General features: G+C 42.4%; 1 protein-coding gene across 1 annotated transcript in view; it reads left to right on the plus strand.

The window, feature by feature from the left end:
- The first annotated feature begins 3,059 nt into the window (after nt 1-3,059).
- CA3 (carbonic anhydrase 3) overlaps nt 3,060-21,532 on the plus strand; it is a 260,543-nt gene continuing 242,070 nt past the window's right edge. The window contains exon 1 of the mRNA XM_086965952.1: nt 3,060-3,199. Within this exon, the coding sequence (XP_086822078.1) occupies nt 3,160-3,199 (40 nt within the window). The 5' untranslated portion in view covers nt 3,060-3,159. The remainder of the gene's footprint in view (nt 3,200-21,532) is intronic.

A 21,532-nucleotide genomic window follows, 5' to 3' on the forward strand; every position in this document is an offset into this window, starting at 1 on the left:
GTGTGTTGCTATTATTCCCCTGTCTCGTATTTGAAGCGGGAATGTCGCCTTCCATATTCCCGTTTAATATTATTCCATTTAGCGTTGGAAGCGAAGCTAGTAGAATTTTTTCCCCTTTGATCCGCCTTGTTCCCTTTGGGGAATAATGGAGTGGAAATTTCCAGCGCCTCTTCTTTATACCAGTTAGACCATTTTGATATTTCTTTGTTGGAAACTTTTGCATTTAGGTCCCCCATAATGAGGAACGGTGGATACTCATGCCTTTTGATTATTTGATCTATGTCATCCAGGATCTCTGTCATCATTCCATCCATTTTTGCTCCAGGCGGGATATATACATTAAAGATTATCTATCTATCTATCTATCTATCTATCTATCTATCTATCTATCTATCTATCTATCTATCTATCTATCTATCTATCTATCTATCTATCTATCTATCTATCTATATATCTATTGCCCTCACTCTATCTATCTATCCCCCTCACTCTATCTATTGCCCTCACTCTATCTATCTATCTATCTATCTATCTATCTATCTATCTATCTATCTATCTATCTATCTATCTATCTATCTATCTATCTATCTATCTATCTATCTATCTATCTATCTATCTATCTATCTATCTATCTATCTATCTATCTATCTATCTATCTATCTATCTATCTGTCTATCTGTCTGTCTGTCTGTCTGTCTGTCTGTCTGTCTGTCTGTCTGTCTGTCTGTCTATCTATCTATCTATCTATCTATCTATCTATCTATCTATCTATCTATCTATCGCCCTCACTCTATCTATCTATCTATCTATCTATCTATCTATCTATCTATCTATCTATCTATCTATCTATCTATCTATCTATCTATCTATCTATCTATCTATCTATCTATCTATCTATCTATCGTGCTCAATCTATCTATCTATCTATCTATCTATCTATCTATCTATCTATCTATCTATCTATCTATCTATCTATCTATCTATCTATCTATCTATCTATCTATCCATCTATCTATCTCACTCACTCTATCTATCTATCGCCCTCACTCTATCTATCACCCTCCCTCTATCTATCTATCACCCTCCCTCTATCTATCTATCACCCTCCCTCTATCTATCTATCACCCTCCCTCTATCTATCGCCCTCACTCTATCACCCTCCCTCTATCTATCTATCTATCACCCTCACTCTATCACCCTCCCTCTATCTATCTATCACCCTCACTCTATCTATCACCTGCCCTCTATCACCCTCACTCTATCTATCGCACTCACTCTATCACCTTCCCTCTATCTATCTATCACCCTCCCTCTATCTATCGCCCTCACTCTATCACCCTCCCTCTATCTATCTATCACCCTCCCTCTATCTATCACCCTCACTCTATCACCCTCCCTCTATCTATCTATCACCCTCACTCTATCTATCACCCGCCCTCTATCGCCCTCACTCTATCTATCGCACTCACTCTATCTATCTATCATATCACCACAGCATCACTGAGCACCACCACAGCATCACTCATGGGCACCACAACATCCCTATGCGCTACTACAGCATCACTGAAGACCACAGCATCACTCGTCGCCACCACAACATCACTCAACGCCACCACAACATCAATCTGTGCAACCATTCAACACAACTGGTTCAAATATGTTCTCTCAATGTTTCATGCTTTATTACAAATGTCACAAAAAGATGTTAATATTTCACTTCTGTTCTTGGATTTTCGTCACAATAAAATACACTGAACATAATCTTCACAAAAGTTATTTACAAAAGTTTAAGCTATTGCCATTATAAATTACAATAACTTTTATTTAAGTATTAATTATAAAAAAAATAAAAGCCATTGTTATTTGTAATATCAATACATCTAAGTCACGTAAATACAACAGATATTGCATTACACATGGTATAGGTGTCACATTTGCGTAAGTTATAACTATTGGCTTGTAAATGATAAAGCTATTAATTTCGCTATTTTCAAAACCAACACATAAATAAAAAATGTGTCATTTACAATACCAATAGCTCAAACGTTCATAATACGAGACCTATTGTATGCAAATGCTTGTTTTTAATGTAATGTTCTAAATCTTGGCTACATCTTCGTTGTTTGTTTCGAAGATTTATTTATCTGTTGCACCATGGGGCTCATTAAGTCTGCAAATGACAAAACACGTTTCTAAAATCCAAGACACCAATTTAAGTGGGAATGTGCGAAGCTTATATTACAGAGTGAAGGCTTGCACAGAGCCCGAATATTGGTATTTTACAGTTTTCCAATATTCCTCTTTCTACACAGTACACACTGGCATAAGTTATCCCCACAACCTAGCAATATTTGCTCTCAAGTGGCAATATTTCCATGAAGTGGTAGCCAGCGGGTCTTTTTGAGACTTTGCAGATACATGGATGTTTGCGATTGTTTTTCTCTCGAAACAACTTAAATGGATGCGAAAATCGAAGATATTTTTTTAATTACAAGTAGTTATTGTAATAATAACCAAGGCTGTGGGGCCTTTGTGAGAGAAACATTTTTACCTATTTACCACTTGAATACTATTTTATAGGAACACATTTGTATCAAACAGCTGTACCTTAATGAACATGCCTCAATATTCCTTCACTCAGTTGTGCTTATTATTCACAGTATTAAAAGAAAATATTGTTGCAGTCTACGTAAAAGGCAGCGTATTGTGAGCGTGCCGCGTGTGACCTTTGATAGCACGCAGGATCAGATAAGATTCCTTTCTGACGCGCCTGTGTGCAGAGGTATGTCTGTGGCCCTTTAGGGCAGGCATCAGCTGGACGCCCAGCGGCGCCCTACAAAGGTAAGTCTGTGATGTGCATTGTTTCGGCTCATGGATCTGTGTATGGCACGATGACCTAACTGCGCGGATCCGTGCCAGGGGAGAACGGAATAAAGGCGCAGATAAAAAGATCAATGAAGAGGATTACTTCTAGCCTCACCCAGCTGCAGACAGGCAGCTGCCGGTGCCAAGCCCTCCTGCGCCCCCCCCCCCATTAGAGGACAGGGTGGAGGGCTCCCCTATAAAACCCCACAGATAAAGCACACCCAACGAGATATAGGGAAAGAAAGCACACGGATCCTCCAGGCAGGCGCAGCACAGGAAAACAGGCAGGAGGAGATGGCGCAGAGGCACGAGTGGGGCTACTCCAGGCACAATGGTGAGTGGACCCAGGTCTGCAGGAAGAGTCACTGTGGAAAGTTCTGCGGAGTTCAGTTGGGATTTCTGCCTCACACGCACTTTGAATCTCTATGGTTGTTAAAGTGCTACTGGCCTTGATTCTGAGATACAATTCGCTCATACAGGTCTTAGCAATGATATTGTTTACATTACCGAGCTGACTGCAGCAGCATGTGTGGTCCCATTCCTTTACCCCGAGTCAGTGAGTTTGTAAATTGCAGTTGGTCCCAACAACAAGTTTCCCCTGGTTTTCCTGATGGTCTTCTTCCTGTTTTGCTGCATATCTCTTCACCATATTTGTGGGCTGGAGAAGCAAGTACATGATTGTGTAGAGCCATGAGGTTGGGCTGCTTCTTCGAGAGTGGCAGTGACAGACAGGGCTGTCTGTTTTCTTCCCTCACTTGATGGATGGCGAGGGTCCAGTTTTTGGTGACTTGTGGACTGCACGGCGTCGTAACTTTGCTATGATGCGATTGTCTTAATACATGCATTTCTGTGGGTTTCTTCAGAAAATACAGTTGGGAAAGACTGGTAGGCCCAGACGTACTAATCTTGGTACTTCCCAATATGAAAGTAAGCACTGCTGCATTATTGCACGATTGGTAAACAAAACTGGGCAATTTTATATTTATTAAGAGTTACAAGGATTTCATCATCCATGCCTGTGCCAAAACCCCGTTTTAATGTGATGGTCAGTGTTGCAATGCTGCAAAGTTTACGCAGCACAGCCTTGAATGAGATTTGTACTCAAGCTACATCATCCTGTACAGATATCAGGACAACAATCCAGGGGTAAACTGTGTAAAATACATCATTTTTAAAAATTGTACATTAAACACTCAGGAATATCTCATGACTTTCTCCTTATCTCTTGATTTTGCCTGGTTTCATTTGGGGCTACGATTTTAGTCAGAGCAAGATCATGCTATTTTTGGAAGAGTTGGCTTTTCATGAAAATCTATTGTAGAGTGTGCTGTTTAGGTCCTATTGCACCCCATTTGAATAGATAATGAAGGTTGTTGGCGCTCCACAACGCAAAGCCACCTTGCACTTCTTTCACTTCAACTATTCATAGTGAAACGTATTTTGGGGCAGATTTACAAGCCCTTGTGCCACTTTTGCATCCCTTTTCCCTTGTTAAAAGTGACGTAAAAGTGGCGCAAGGGGCTTGTAAATCTGCCCCTTTCTACCTGAAAGCTGAGGTTTGTTCTGATTTGCATCTTGATGTGCCCAGTAGTTGCATGAGCAGCAGTGCTAATTTTAGTTACTATGGGCTTGAGAGCTACATCCATAGCATTGTAAAGACTTGTGGGTCTATTTACAAAGGTAACTTACACTTGAGAGTAATTTACATTTGTGAGTTAACTCTTACACTTCTGAGTAACTTTACTACCTTTGACTAGTCGCAAAATCTGAGTGCAAATTTACTAAGAGTGTCGAGTTACATGTCTCCACCACATTTAGGGGTTGGAGCCAAATTTATGAATGTAAGTTACTACTACCAAAAAGAAACAGTAGTAAGTCCGGCACGACACATGGCCGTCACTTATCTAACACCCTCTCATAGAAAATTATCAGAGTAAATTAAAATATTTAAAATGGGTAAAAATATAAATAATTTTTTTAATGTTAAGAAATAAACATATTTATTACACTTTTATAAAATATTTACATGCTTTTATGATTTAGTAATTATACAAAATTACATTTTAATAAATATAATTAAATTGCATTCAATTTATTCTTGACCATAAGGATATCCCTCCCTGTCTGAGGAGTATCCTTACAGTAAATTATTGGAAAAAGTAAAACAAAGTTTATATACCTTGAAAAAATATATCAAAAATATTTTTCAAAATGCTACAGCACTGTCAGCTTAATTTTAAATGATATCTTTAATCAATTTAAATATATTGAAATAAATTAAAAATGTTTTTCTGGAGTTTAAATTAGAAAGTAAATTCCCACCTTTTTTGTTATGCATTGATAATTATTAAAAGTGATGTAAGGAATAATGAAAAGTACTTTTATTTTATTTTAATAACATATATTCTTACCATAATATATTTTTTTAAAGTGTTAACATATTATATTTTATAATTAAATAATAAATATGCTTATTTTATATATTCTTTAACAATAAGGGTTTAATTACGATTCCTGTCAGATGCGCGTCAGACCGACATCGTAGCAGAAGAGGGACCGCCTAACAAGGAGTCGGAGGTCCTGTTTCCCAGATTACGAACTGACCACTGACTGAATTGGCGGTCAAATCCTGTATTTTTTCCATTGTGGCTTGTGCTGCCACTCGCAGTTCAAGCCTCAATGGAAAAAATTCAGAGTGTAAACATCCCTGCACCGTGTGGCAGACACCATGGGGTCCCTGCCACATGGTGCAGGGATATTTATGGGGGCATCACAGGTGACCTCCAGGCCCCATAGCAGAGGGCTGTATGAGAAGGCGGCCCTGCTAGGGGCCCCCAAAGTCACTTTCCGCCTGCCTTTTTATGGGGGGTGGACCATCATGAAAGGGGAGGCGAAAAGCGAAATTGTAATTCTGACGGCGGAGCCGAGGCTGGCTCCACTGCCATTTATGGATTACTTTTTCGACCGCCGCTCGATGGGGTCCATGAGCCCGTTGAAAGCGGAATAGTATTCCCTCATGGTTGTCCCTCCTACCACCAGTATCGCAATATGGCGGTCGGACGGAAACCTCTGATGTCGGGTGTAAAGCCTCAGATGAGCTGTCAAAAGCCTTTCCGCCCAACATCATCATGAGGTCCTAAATCAATTTTTATTTATATAGTTTTTTATTTTAACAAATTTTCTTGATTTTACCAACATTGTTTCCAATGTTTTTTTAATTTCCCTACCTTCAATATTTTCTACCGGAGGGTGGTGTAATACAGTGGTTGGCCACATAAGGTTGTTTCGGATCCTTTTTTGGATCCTTTTTGGTTGTAGTAACTTTGTAAGTTCAGTTTATGATTAGCACTGGACTTACTCTATCATAAGTGTGTGCACATCCCTTCCTAAATCCCTCTTTTCCCCTCCTCATGCCCCTTGTTACTCTTCTCTTATCCTCTCCCCTTTAGTCATAAGTATTCTCCATTTTTCGGCCACTCCTCTTTCTCCCTCCCACAATATTATTAGAACGTGAACTTACATGTGCAGAGACTCCGCAGTTGTGTAGGAGACCTCCCCACAGCAAAAGATAAGAGAGATAGAGGAGGAAGCTCCACATGAAAGTTTGTGAATACCATATAATGGCATTTTTGTAGTGCTATTGTAATATTACAAAATGTACTACAAAGTGCAGTTTGAGGTGACATTTCTTTGTTCGTATTCTGAGGGGCTTATCTGTGTATATGTATAGGTATCTCACCCCCATTGTTTCTGCATAAAGGGTGAAAATTGTTTATGAATGAATAATGTAGTTTTCTAGAGTTTTCAGACTCTCGTTGACAACTACATGTTTGAATTGATGATTCCTTTACAAAATAGCACAATTCTCAGCTTATGATTACAAGCATTGAATCCAAAATTTAGGTGACTTGACTCAGGACAAATCCATTAATAAGGACTGGAACAGGAGATTTGTGGTGTCTAAAATGGAGAAACCATATTTAACATTGTACATTACAAAGGTTGTCATTCTTGATGTCTCTGATATTTCATTAAGATTGAGTATCATATTTGAGATAATTTGGAGTGTGTCAGCCTATTTCTGGACCGAAGTGCCTTGGTTATATAATCCCAATTCTCCATATAACTCTGAGAAATGTTTCGCCCTTTGAAGAATTAAGCAGCGTCCTGCAAAATTGTAGTCAAGGGATGTCCAGCGAGGCTTCAAGAGGATTGGATCCATGCCACATTTTCAGAATATTCTCACAAGATACATTTACATGCAACTAACCTAATGGCACTCATCTACAAAGCCACTGTGGCCTGGAAATTGTGTGTGGATCAGGCTATCTTGGAACCAATGCCCTGATGTAGTTCGTTCACTGGCTATTGCTAGGAAGCAGAAAGGACCCTAATACATTGATATGGTTCATAGCCCTGGTCTGCATAAGACACAGAACAGGATTGCGCTCCATATTTATAAAAATGTTCTGTACCAAGTGCTGCTGTGACTTGAGACTGCATTTGGGACAGTGAGATGTTTAAGCCAGACTATCCTAGAGAGTTGTACACCCCTCTGGTGTAGGGACTCTAAGAGTGCATGGGACTCTTAACACCCAACTGCAAAAGGCATTCTCAGAGTGTGCACTAACCTTGCACCACTTCTTATGCCCCAAATAGTTAGGCCCTGATTTACTAAGCCTTTGTGTTGTCCTTGTGTTGCGCAAGTTGACGCAAGGCAGAAGAAAGCCTTAAGAAGCATTTACAAAGCCATTTAAGGGGCAATTTGTGTGTCTTTGTATAGAAATGTAATGCAAAGCAGTGGCTTGTGCCTTGTTGCATTTCATTTTGTAGTTTTAGGTGTGGGTGTGGGTGGAGCATGGTGTCCCATGTTCCTACCTATGCCATTTATTGCAATCCCAGACTTACTGAAATCAATAAGCCTGGGATTGCACCCAACTGGTATGCTACCCCTAACATGGCATAATGAGGGGTAACATGTTTATTTCTACTCATTACTTCCTTTTACGTCTATTTTCGTGCAGGAAGGTATTCCTTCCTGCTCAAAAACAATCCTATCCATAATGCGGCCACTCTTGCACCTTGGTGCAAGGCTGCCTTCATTGGCGTTAGGCAGCCTTAAATGCGCCAGTGTAATCTGAGTGAGTTAAAAAAAAATTGACAGAGCCAATGGCCTGTTATTTTGAATAATTACATTGCTTATTTTTTATTTAACAGTAATGGTTTGCATGTATGGTTGTTTGGTTGTGCATATGTGGTTGTTAGGATAGGTAAGTGGGTGGATGCATAAGTGATTTAGTGGATGAATAAGGTGGTGGATGAATTGGTTGCTCTGTGGGTAGTAGGAAAAGGATTTGTGGACAGTGAATGAATGGTATGGTGGGTCGATGAGTATGTAGCTGATTGAGTACATAGTTGGATAAGTGAAGAGACCTCACATGATCCAACCCAAGAGGATAATAGCATGATCCAGGAAGCAGGCACCAAGAGCTGAGTAAGACAGGACAGAAAGTTTTGTTGTGTACACAATGGATAATGTTAAGTCTCAGGAAGGACGACATCAGTGGGTGCCCACAGCAAGGGATAAGATTGCGCAAAGAAGCTCAGGAGGATGTGGTATTTATTGACCATGTCTGTGGCTTTCCGCAGCTCTGACTATCTGCCCATCCGTAACTAGAGAAGTGGGCCTGTTAGAGTTCGCTGGGATGGGTGGGCTATCCTGGTCTCTTTCTTCAGTAGCTGACCTGGAGTTGCCTAAGAAGAGGCAGTATTGCACTGCTGTGAACATACATGTAATTGTAGCAAATAGTATAAAACTTTAGCAATACATGAAAAGCAAACAGCTTGGACAGCATTGCCAGGATATGAACTCATGACGTGCAGATTTCTGATAGGTTATCATCAAACACTTAAGACTAGCCACCCTGCCTGTGTAATTCCTGGTGGCCCGCCTACAATATCTCCTTAACATGAAGAAAAATGTACATTATCAGGACTTGGAACTTGAAACTGTGGCAGGGATTTTCATGAGCACAGACTTTTAGTGGTTGAAGGCATGTTGTTAGCATTGCACCCTGGATGATTTTGAGAACAAAAAAAGCGACTACGTCCAAAGGTAAAACCTGGGACCGAGGTGAGGTGGAACCTGTGAAGTGAATATGATGGCTATGAATTCCAGATTTGGCCCACTTAACAGTTTCATCTGGAGCTTGTGGACGATGCATCCAACTTTGAGGGACCCTCCTTGCCATCAGTCTAGGATCTTGCCCTGTTGAAGAATTTAGACTTCTCTGTAAGCCAAAGGTAAAACCGTTGACCAGGACAATGCTCTTGATGTATCTGACCTGTGTTCCTTTACAGTCCACCTGAAATCGCACCTACTGGGCCCCGGTTACCGGAAACGGCTGGTGTTGGGTAAAGATAGCGGGGCGGGGTAGCGCGAGCGGGGAGGAAGTTAACAACACATGAAAATAAGGAACTTACCTGCCGCTCGCAATATCGCCACACTTCTGCTGCTCTTCTGCACAGAGGCTCCCAGACACCTCTATGGCCAATTCAGATGTTGCGCTCATGCTGCTGGCAGCAGGAGAGAAGTGCAGGGACTGGCCTGAGTGCCCAGGATTTGCCCTCCCACAGAGACTGGGAGCCTTTGCCTGCTGTTTCCAACCTGGCAATGCAGCTCAGGTTGGAGAGACATCTCAGTGCGCATGTTGGTTTGGCCGTTCTAGGTCGGCCAGCCAAACCCACATGCGCACTTAGCAGCAGTTTCCACCACTCCTTCTATGCCCATCATCACGATGGCCCCACCCCCTAGACTTGGCTCTATGAAGCAAAATAAAATGATTATAAACCTGTGTGATTGTCATTTTATTTAACAAGTTTTCATCTGCTGGCGGGGTGGGGGGGGGGGGGGTGGTGGTGGTTACGGAGTGACGCTCCACACCCCCATATTGAAGGAGCTGTGCCTCTGGCTGTTTGTGGCATAGCCGTCAGGTTTTGGGCAGAGATCCTCTCAGAACTATGTTTTGGTCTAACCAGATTGTGTTTATTATGTTGGGTCAACTTAATAGTTACTGCAGTTCCTGGGGCCCACCATCAAAATAAATGCAGACCCCCATCAGCACATATGGCAGCAGCTGCTGCAGGTATATATGTCTTGTAGTTGCTCTACTAGTAAATATGTCTCACTACTCAAAATTAATGAGTAAATCACACCTCTGCTTGGTGTAAGACACAACTTATTACTAGAAGTGGTTTGTGAATCAGGCCTCGATCATCAAGTTTCAATCTCACCTAATACAGAAGACACAAACACTTATAATGACAGTTTTTTTTAATTTGGCTATCATGCATTGACCATGACCTCAGATGATTCTTTACTTCTCTCTACATTTCCTCAAGATTAGGTATTCTATTTTGTTTATTTGAAAGTGGTAGAACATTTAGTGATCTGAGATTGGCAAAAGGACTTGTAAATTTGCTAGGAAGCAAGGGTTCATGATGTCTTGCCTACTGCAGACCAAAAGCAGAACCCCAATAATCTAATCTGATCAACAGACTCCACCAGATCGGAATTCAAGGCAGCCCTCAAGTGGATTGCTTCCTACCTCGCAGGTAGAATGCAGAAGATCATCCTCCCTCTATACTCCTCACTTCCTTAGAACATCACCTGCGGTGTACCTCAAGGCTCTTTCCTCAGCCCAACCCTCTGCACCCCTAGCTAACATTGTCAGGAGCCACGGACTCAACATTATCACCTACGCTGAAGGCACCCAACTCATTCTCTCCCTGCCAAACAATCTTACAACCATCAAAGACAAGTTTCAAAGATGCATGAAGGACGTGGCCATCTGGATAAACAACTGTCTCAAACTCAACACAGACAAAATAGAAGTACACATCTTCGGGAAAGGAAAGGACACCTATTGAACAACGCATGGTGGCCACCCTAGCTGGATCCCACCCCAAAACCCATGAACACTCCTGCAACCTCGGCATCACACTTGACAGCCAGCTATCACTGAAGAAGCAGGTCATTGCCATTTCCTCTGCCTACTTCTTCGCCCTCTGAATGATCTGGAATGTCCTCAGATGGTTCCCACCCAACACCAGGCACACTATCACACAAGCTCTCATCACCAGCAGGCTCGACTATATCAACTCCCTCTATGTAGGAATCATCCACCAACTAAGGAAACTCCAGACCATCAAGAACACAGCAGTCAGACTCATCCTCGACCTCCCTAGACAGACGCACATCACCCCTCACCTCAGGACAGTCCATTGGCTCCCAGTCATAAAGACATGTCAGTTCAAGCTGCTCAAGCACGTTTTCTAAGCAGTACAAAGCAGTATCCACTGAAGGACCAGTGCATCTCAACAAACAAGTGAATTTCCACCAACCCAACAGGGAGCTTAGTTCTGCATCCCACGCCCTAGCAGTCACCCAATGCATCAGCCGAGTGAACAGCGGAGGCCACTCCTTCTCCCACCTGGTGGCTAAGACCTGGAACACCCTCCCACATGCACCTCAGAGCCTGCAAACATACAGGTTGCTATAAAAGAACTGAGGCAAGTTTAAAAAAATCTACTTAAGTGGGTGGCACAATAAGTGCTGCAGGCCCACAGTACCATTTAACGTACCAGCCATGGGTACAAGTAGTATCACTTTACTACAGGCTTAAAAGTAAATAAATTGTGCCAATTGGGCGTAACATAATTTTACCATTTTTAAAGGAGAGAGAAAAGGCACTTTAGCACTGGTCCGCAGTGTTAAGGTGCAAAAAGTCCTATGCCCTACAAAAATGAATTCAGCAAAACAGGAGGGGTCAGGGCAAAAACTTTGGGGGTGACCCTGCCAGGTCCAATAGAGTGCTTGGAGGTAGACTGGAATTCCTTAAAACTCATTCTGACCGGGATGAACCCAAATATTCTTGAATGCCAAAGTACCTCTTTGAGGAAGGAATCTGGCACTTGTTCCAAGAATTGTTTCATGAATTCTACGTCATTCCTCATTAACATTGACAGTCATTTCAATGGCAAGTATTTCCTCAAAACCAGCTGCCTTGATGTTGAGCAGGCTACAAGAATGGATATAGACCACCCTTTTAGCTGTAATATTCTGAGCAAATCCAGATTGTATTTTCAATCCCTTATATAACACCATGTGGACATTTTGTATTTCAAATTCTATCTTTACCTTCTCCTATCTTATTCTGCATTCTTTCCATCAATTGTTCTTTTTGCCTTCTCCTATCTCCTCCATTTGAGGTTTGGTGACCTAAAATGCTTAAACTGTAAATGTCATCCATACGACGTGTGTAATACAAAAAAAATCCATAATGCCTTGCTATTTTGCTTCTTATATCTATCTATGTATGCTCCACCTTCTTCCGGAGTAAGTGTTTTATCTAGCAGCGGCCCATGCAGGTAAGAGCAGTGGGGCAATGGGGCTGGGTTGGGGGGGGGGGGGGGGCTCGGCAGACGACCACGAGGAAAAATTCATTATTTATTTAATTTTCCATGTTGGTCATCTATCAAATGCCCCCAACCCGCCACCACTCTTACCTGCATGGTCCACTCCTTCTTTCATCTATATTGTTTTTGTGCTTTTCATGCTAGCATGACCAATGTTCATGAACCCAAAGCAGTGACCATCAGGCACATCTTTGTTCATTCCCCTCTCCAGGAGGGCTATCCCTCACACATCACCACACACATCAACCACCTGGGTCCCAGGACATGTGACTGGAGTAATAAATAGGAAGTAGGTGTATGTGCCCTCACTCTAGGTATGCATTTAAGTAGATCTCTGTGTATTCCTTTGTCACAGTGAAGCTGGTGCCACGCCAAACTCTGCAATGGCAATGAAGCAAACTAGACCCTACATTTCTCCTCCACCCATGCAAGGATGAGACCTGCATCTGGTTGTTTCCCTTGTGGTGCAGCTCAGGCTATTCCTATTGTTAATGAGGATGAGGAGTGCATGGTGTCGCAAGGCCTGACTCAGGAAGGGAGCCTTCAGGTCTATGAGGCCCAATAAGCTGCAGCCTCCTCTCGCAACAAAACTGCTGCTACAGTACTTTCCCGCCATGGGAGCTATCTTCCCTAGCAGAAGAAAGGGAAGATTAAGTTTTCTGGAAAAAGAGTCACCTACAAGCGTCATCACCTGCCTAGGCAGGGTCGAACCATTCGCACTACAAGTACTGATCTATTTACAGTATCACATAATCACTTGCCTATGGCACACACCACCTGCTTCCTTGCACCTGAACAGAACTATTTACATGCAGTTATTGTTCCACTCTGCACATACAACCCCAGTGTTGCTGTCCGAGCAAGGGATTCGAAAGTGCTTGCCAGTGAAGGTGCACAGCTGCATTCTGACCCAGCCTCGTTGTAATCATCTACCAAATAATTCCTCACTGCATAATTGTTCCTGCCCAGAAACTAAGACACTCCGGGCTTCACAATGACTAGTCAGCTGCTCCTACACCTCTGCAACCACCTTCTTTCAAGGCCGTCTGAAGAGGCTGCAGAGAATCCTGTAGTGCGTGACGTTGCACATGTGGTCATGGTGCACCAGCACTCATTATTACATCGCTGACAATCACCGTTGCTGGTACTCCTACATTTGCGATGATGAGTGGCATGTGCCCCCACCCACCGCAATACTCGCAACGCACCAGCAGCTGCCTATGGTGATTCAGATATCTACCATCTGACATACAGGTGAGCACATGGTGTCAGCACCGTACAAACAGCACCGCACCGTCAGTCGCTTTATCTAACTGCAAACCACACCGCTCAGAACATCAAGATAAGTTCTACAGCTCCTGACGTTGTGAGGTGTTACCAATGAGCACTCATGGCATGCAATGTTATTATCCACCGTTATTGGGGCAGCCTTGCACACTTCTGAGAAGCTTGACCAGCCCTGGGCCTGAGCTTGCATTCGAAGGTCAAACAGCAAGTGCTCACATGGTACCATAGCCCAATGTATTGCCTGCCTCACCTTCATGTTAATGCTTGGACATAGCCACGTCTGAGTGCCACAGACAGCAAGGTTGTACAGTGCTTGAAACAAAAAACACAACCCAACTTAGACAAGCATAGAACCGTGTTACCTACCTGAGAATCCCACTGTGAGTCAGGCACACCAAGGACATGACACAGCTGCAGGACCGGTCAAGCCTGTGGCAGCCCTGGGTGCAAATGCTCCTGATACCTACCCATGGCACAGACGGGAAACATCCTATACAACAAAACGTTTACAACGCAATGCTTTTACAACGCAGGTTTTACAACGAAAACCATTACAACGCATTGCACTGGGGGACGCTCTAGGATAGGGAATAGTTTTAATTTACTATCCAACACCTTCCCTACTAACCACGGGGACTGGAGTTGGAATAGTAAATTAAACTATTCACTATCCAGCACCCCAAAGCGCTATGCGTTGTAACAGCATGCGTTGTAAAAACTGCGTTGTAACAGCATGCATGGTAAAACCATGCGTTGTAATGTCATACATCCGGCACAGACCATTCCACACAATTTGTTAGCTAGAGACCCTCTATCACCCATCAGCGAACTGAGTGCTCCTGCCGCAGCAGCACCTTGCTGGCAAGTCTGGGTGGCCAAGCTCAATAACTGCTTCAAGGCCATGAAGGAGAGTGATGGGGAAACAAAAAAGTTGCCCCTGCTAACCATACAGGGGGAGAAATAGTCGACTTTTCTGGAACCTCACTTACACAGGCGATAAAACGGATTATGACAGTGACGAATAAACCCTGATTTTGATTGTTTAAGCTTTGCCAAGCTCGACAGCATGAAGAGGAGTCCATAGATGTCTTCTTTGCATGTCTCATTTAACTGGTGAGCACCTACACAAAGGATGATCCACAGAAGGAAGCAAGGGCACATCTTGTCAATGGCTGTAGGTTGGATACCCTGAAGCGCCTCATCCTCAGACATCCAGGGATAAAGGTACAGGAAATTCTCACACTAGCCCACTCACAAGAGCTCTCAAATGATTAAGCATAGCAGATGGAGCTAGTGTTCACTGAAATAAGTACCAAAGTGGAACCTAGTGACCCCAGGCCAATCAAAACCATTGCAGCTGTGCTGAGAGATTACATGCCACACACCCAAGCTGTACCCAAGAAACTCGTCCATGCAGAAACCATATGGTTATTGTGGATTTAATCAACACCCACTCTAAGGCTGCCCAAGCAGGGACAAGTTATAGTCAAACTGCTAGCAACCCAGCCACTTTGTCCAGGTCAGCAGAGGAGGGCAATGCTTGACCCCTAAGAGAACAAATGGCACTGAAGAGATGCCAAGAACCGTGTGCCATTCTGTCAACATAAGGAGAATCTAGTCTGGACTGAAGCAACACCTTCGGGCTTGATAGCCAAGACACGAGTGAGAATAACAACATTTACCTGATTTCCTGCTTGGCTGGCGAGCAAACAAGCCTAAGGAAACTGTGCCCAACTTGCTACATATGTGTGGAGGCACACCTTTTGTGTCCCTCATCGACACCAGGGCATCCGTGTATGTAATGTGCACAGAACAATTTTCCAAGTTAAAGTCCTCACCGACATTGGGCCCAAGATGAAAAATCTTTGTATGTGACGCTATGGGGGTCTAACCAGTAGAACGACTCCCTGACTTTCTGGGTGGCATAAGGAAGTGCAATGACATCAGGCAGTAAAACTGATTGCTCTGTGACGAGTGCAGGCAGAACTCAGCGTCACTGAAGATGGTGTCCTTTTGTGAGGACAGAGGATAGTAATCTCTGCAGCCTTGAGCAAAACACGATTCACCTATCAGGCGTAGAACGTCAAGGAACAAGGAAAGCTAAAATCAGACTCAGGAGAAAAGTTTGATTCCCTGCGATGGACAACTCAGTAAATTAGGTGGAAGCTCAAAGCCAGTCACCCCAATTTAACAGTGTCCCTGAGAAACATGCCCTTATTACCACCAAAAACGCTAGACAAGGTCAGTGGCAATATGACAATGTTGTGTCTCGAGCTGTGCCGTGTTGTGTCTCGAGCCAGTATTATGCTCTTCCTGGCTCTAGCACTACACGGTTGTGTTCTTGTGCTCGAGTTCTCACGCTCCGTGTAGTCGGCATTTGTTGTTAATTGAAAAGGGGTTTGAACATTCCTTAAGAATGTTAGAGGTTGTGGGCAGATTTGGTGGTTAGAGCTGACCGGCGGCTGCGTCCGCAATTCCTCTGTCAATAGGGGTTATGTTCCTGAATAAAGGATTATCTACTATCTCGGACTACGTGTATCCATCATAACAGACAACATGGACTTCATATTCCACCCAGATGTATGGGACATATCGATGATCACAGACCATTTCTCAAGGTATCCGAATGTAGAGGCTGTAACCAGCACTGATTTCGAACAAACCCAAAAGAAACTAGACCAATTATTTGCCATGTTTGGGCTTCCTTAGACATTAAAATCAGACAACAGTCCACCATTCCAGGGTAACACATTTAGAAACTATCTATCATCCCTAAACTTAAGTCACTGGATGATCACACCCCAGTGGTCTCAGGCAAACAGCGAGGTGGAAAGATTAACGAGGACCCTAAACAAAGTGATCAGAATCCGGGTAAACAACAGAGACAGAGAGTAGGCAATAACACATTCTTGGGGCTTACAGTCAAACTCTTCTCTGTCCATGAAACAGAGGATCCCAATGTTAGAGATTGAGGGAAGAAGAGGTATTGAAGGCGGTCCTTATCTGCATCCTCCCAAAACAATCTCTATAGCACCGGAACACAATCAGAACTGGTACATTTAGACTTTGGTATCCAACAGAAGAAACCTTTACCTAACTTGTGGAAACCAGATGATCTGATTATTTACCCATTCGAAAAGACCAAGGACATATATAAAATTGTAAGGAGATGTCTCACACATCCTCCGGTGTCATGCTTCATTATTGGCCCACCATGCTTGCCAGGGACAATTCTAGTGGTGAGTGGGTCCTTTGTATTGGCAGGGAGTACTTATGATGTGTAGTGGAAATAATAATCTCAGACCCTTTCTAAAGTATTCTCTTTATTCTTAAGAGGCTCTACAATACAGAATAGAATCCTCCCTCATGTGTCTTGCCGTTTTAGATGCAAAAACCTTAACAAATTTTGTATAATACTCGATCAACCCTAAAAAGGACCTTAGCTGATCTTTACTGGTGGGTATAGGAGCTTGTTCAATTGCTTCAAAATCTTCAACTTGTGTTCAACACCTTGGTGACCTAAATAATCTATCCATCGCATGAATACCTGTACTTGTCTTTCCCTAAGGTTAAGCCTGAACACTTCAAAATGTCCAACACACTATCCATCTTGCATCATGCTCACACAACTTTTTCCCACCAATCAACACATTGTCCTGGAAACATGTTACACCAGGCACATCTACAAACAAATAGTTCATCAATCTGTGAAAAACGGAGGATGCGGAGGCCAGTCTAAACGACGTGCGCTTACAGCGGTATGCTCCTTCAGGGGTCACAAATGAGGTTAAACGTCTCGACTCATCGCACAATTCTATCTGATGATATGACATCGACATCTCAAGTGTTGTAAAGATTGCAGCACCATTTAAAGTGGACAACATCCCAATCAAATCCTCTTGTTCGCATTTGAAAAATGCATAAAACCACAATTTTCAACCCGTTGTATGCTCATGACGAGCTCATTTCGTCATGGCATACACCTCTTGAGTGCTCATAACGAGCTGAGCTCGTCATGGCCCGTGGATCGCCCAGGTGCTGGTAGAAATCCCCTGCTGTGCTGAGCGTTCCATAGGAGCCAATGCACCTGTGACGAGCTGAGCTCGTCATGAGCACCCGAGAGGTGTATGCCATGACGAGCTGAGCTCGTCATGAGCATGCGGGCGCTGTGCGCGCCCCCCTCCCCCCAGCACAGCAGGGGAATAACCCAAGCAGTGAAGGGGTTAAATACACAGCAGATTAAACAAATGCAACAAATCTATTAAAAGTATAAAAAACAATGTAAATGGATTAAAAAAAAGTCCTCTGTGGCTTAGGCAGTCTCTAAAAAACAATACACCTGCTTAAAGTTTAATAACAATGACACTACAACATTGCACCTACAATACATCATGTCATGAAGCATATTATTGGAGTTTCTAGAGAATTTATTACAGCAAGAGCATGAGAATGCAAATTTAAACTCAATTTTCTCAGCATAGGAATAATACATTTTTTCTTTCTAGCTTATAAAATAAGCTAAAGAATAAAATGTGAGAAATGGATTGAATAGACCATTTATCGTAAGACAAGGAGATAAATGAGTAAGGGCCCGATGTAGGTAAATGGCATTTACCGATTCGTAAATACCGAATTTTAACGATTCTGTATTTACAAATCGGTAAATGCTATGTAGGTATTTTTACCGATTTTTTTACCGAATCTGGAACATTCGGTAATTACCGAATCGCTATTTACCGATTCGGTAATTGCCATTGATTCCAACGGGCCTTGAGGCCCATAGGAACCAATGTCAATTACCGAATCGGTAAATACTGATTCGGTAAAATTACCGAATTTACAAGGGGGACAGGGTGTTACTTTGACACCCTGTTGCACCCCTGATTCAGGCTTGTGTGCCATGTGTCACACATACATGCCCTTAGGGCACGTATGTGTGCCACATGGCACAGGTGTACATGCACAGATGTGCATTTACACAGGAATTCGTTATTTACCATGCAATAGTATTACATGGTAAATAACGAATTCTTAGGGGCTTGTGGCACTGTTTCCAGTGCCACCTACATATAGATTTACCGATTCGGTGTTTTACAGAATCTGTAAATTTACCGAATCGGTAAATTTACCAATTCTGTAAAATATAGGCCCGACATCTCAATCACCAAATACCGGTCGGTAACGGCCGAAATCGGCCGTTACCGACCGGCATGTGGTGACCTACATCTGGCCCTAAGTGAATAGACTTGGGACGGGTAGCCACCTATTAGAGGAAAGATATTCAATCTAATCCTGATCAATAGTAATCAATGCAAATTATTAGATATGAAAGAAAGATAGGCATGACCCAATGCTACAGCGGGTATTGCCTGGTAAGCTTGTACCATGAGTTTGGATTGGTTTTGTTGCCACCTATCATAATCACACTTAGCAATTAATATACTTTTTAATCTTGATTTGGGAAACGGCAAACAATGAGATGGGGATTCAAACAGGGATAATAGGCTCAGATCTTTAAAGGTCTGCTTTACATAGGCTAACCAAGGAATACTGGTCGCTCGGTCAAGAGTAAGTAAATCCCCAAGCACCATTTGGTTTAATTTAACAGAGTCACTTTTCCAAATAATTAGCCATAGTAAAAGCTGGGCTAGTTTAATAAGATCAGTTATAAACGGAATGCTTAGCTCTTTATAAACAATGATTTTCAGGCAGGAGGGTGGGATTGACAGCAATCTTTTTAAGAATTTATCCTCAACTGCCTGAATAACATCAACTAAAGCTGTACCCCAAATTGCAGCACCATATGATGCTATAGATACTGATTTTGCCTGATAGATGTCCAACATTTCCTTACATGGTTTCTTTCCTAAGTTGGAAGAAAATTTCTACCGTGCTGGTAAGCTTTTTTTCATAAGGTTCATCCTGTTTAAAACCATTGCAGACCAATTTAATTTAGCATCGAAAAGTATTCCCAAATACATAAAATTCTCCACACGTTCCAGCGTTTTTGTATCTAATTGTAGGTACATTAGTTTTTTCTTTCTGGTACCAACTACCATCACAAAACTTTCAGATTTATTTACTGAAAATCCCAAATCTGCCATATATTCTGAATAAATATCAATGGATTTCTGAAGGGCCCTACTGGCCATAAGGACCGTGTCATCGGCATATAGCAGTGCGGGCAAGGGTACACCAACTACAGCTGGAACACCCTTACATTCAGTACTAAGTACTTTGCTTAGATTATTGGTGTATAATTAGTAGAGGAAAGGGCAAGGACACAACCTTGATGTATGCCCTTTTCATTTCTAAAAGAGTTTGTACATTCGCCCTGTATCCCATATCTGATTACAGCCCTTGAGTCTCAGTAGAGCTGAAGAGGATTATGGAGTTATCCACGCCTATCGACTCCATGATACCCCACAATTTGCAGTGGATCATGCAGTCAAAGGCCATGGGCAGGTCCATAAAGGCCAGATATAGGTGACCCTTTTTTGCCAAGCGTATTTAGCTGCAATTAGGACTAGGTTTAAACACTGATCTACCGTCCCCCTTCCCTGTTTAAATCCATACTGAATATCAGCCATGACATTATTTTCATCCGCCCAACTCTCCAACTAATTCAGTAACAGACTCCCCATTAACTTGGCTGTACTATCCAGTAAGGAGATTGGACGATAATTAGCTGGATTCGAGGGATCTCCTGTCTTAAAAATTGAAATGATCAATGATTGTTTCCACGATGATGGGGAACCCATTTTGGCTACAGCGTTAAAAACTAGGGTCAAAGGTGGGGCCCATATTAGTCTGTATGGAAGAGAAAGATATCAAGTGAGACACAATACAGTCAGACTGCCTTTAGGGTGGGCAATTGTAAAAGGGCGAGTTCTATTTTCTCATATGAAAACTCCAATAACAGGGGAGCTGGAGAGGAGTTCACTGAAGCCATACCATTACCTTCTGATTGAGCATGGAATATATTTTGGAAATGTGTTAAGCAAGTTATTTTGTCTACATGGGGTTCAAACGATGGACCACCCCACCCCCATGCAAGAATGGAGCATTGGTCACTTTCCAGAAAGCCTTGCTTTCTTTACTCAGTGATGTTGGTCTCAGACTGCTTCCTCCCGTAATTGGCTATTCCTCACTTCTCTTGCCAGTTTATATTTTGCCCTAAGGTCTCTTTTAAGTGATTGATTTCTTGGATGTATTTTGAGGGCATTCCTCAGTTCTCATGATGCCTTGGAGCAATTAAGCTTGAACTATTTAGTAGACTTTGAGAACATTTGAGAAGCTGGTCGAAAAAGGTGGGTTCTAATGCTAGTTAAAGTTTTACTGAAAGCGACCACCACTTGTAAGCTACTTGTTTGTGGGTCTAAACAGTTTTAAATGTCCTGTAACATTTCTCCTACAACCAAGGAAAGAGAACAATTAAAACCATTTTTTCCCATTTTAAAGTAAAACCATTTATCCTAGATAAAAGCGGTTTAGAGGCAGAGAGTGAGCTTGATTTACTAAAATATGACCAGGAGAAGGTGCAATGAATTAGAGCATGGTCGCTAAATTCGGTCGGCTGCACCAGAATATTCTTCACACATTTCTTAAAATATGCAGGGATAATTATAAATTCAATTGTCGAGGTAGAGCCGGACCGATAAAAGGTTAAGGATCATTTGATCTGTGTAAAGATATAATGGATTTATTGAAATTAAGTCCCAAATCAATAAAAGGCTATTTAAAGATGTTACCATATTTGTGATGGTTAAAGTGGGTAATCACAGACTCACTCAAGTCAGTTTCTCAGCAAATACGCTGATCAGTTTTACTACATGTATGGACAATGGCTCATTGATGTTGGGGAGTGGTTGGCGGTCTACCAAGATATTGGAATTTAGATCGT

The sequence above is a fragment of the Lissotriton vulgaris genome, chromosome 4_1 (genome assembly GCF_964263255.1).
Source record: "Lissotriton vulgaris chromosome 4_1, aLisVul1.2, whole genome shotgun sequence".
NCBI classification, from domain to species: Eukaryota; Metazoa; Chordata; class Amphibia; order Caudata; family Salamandridae; genus Lissotriton; species Lissotriton vulgaris.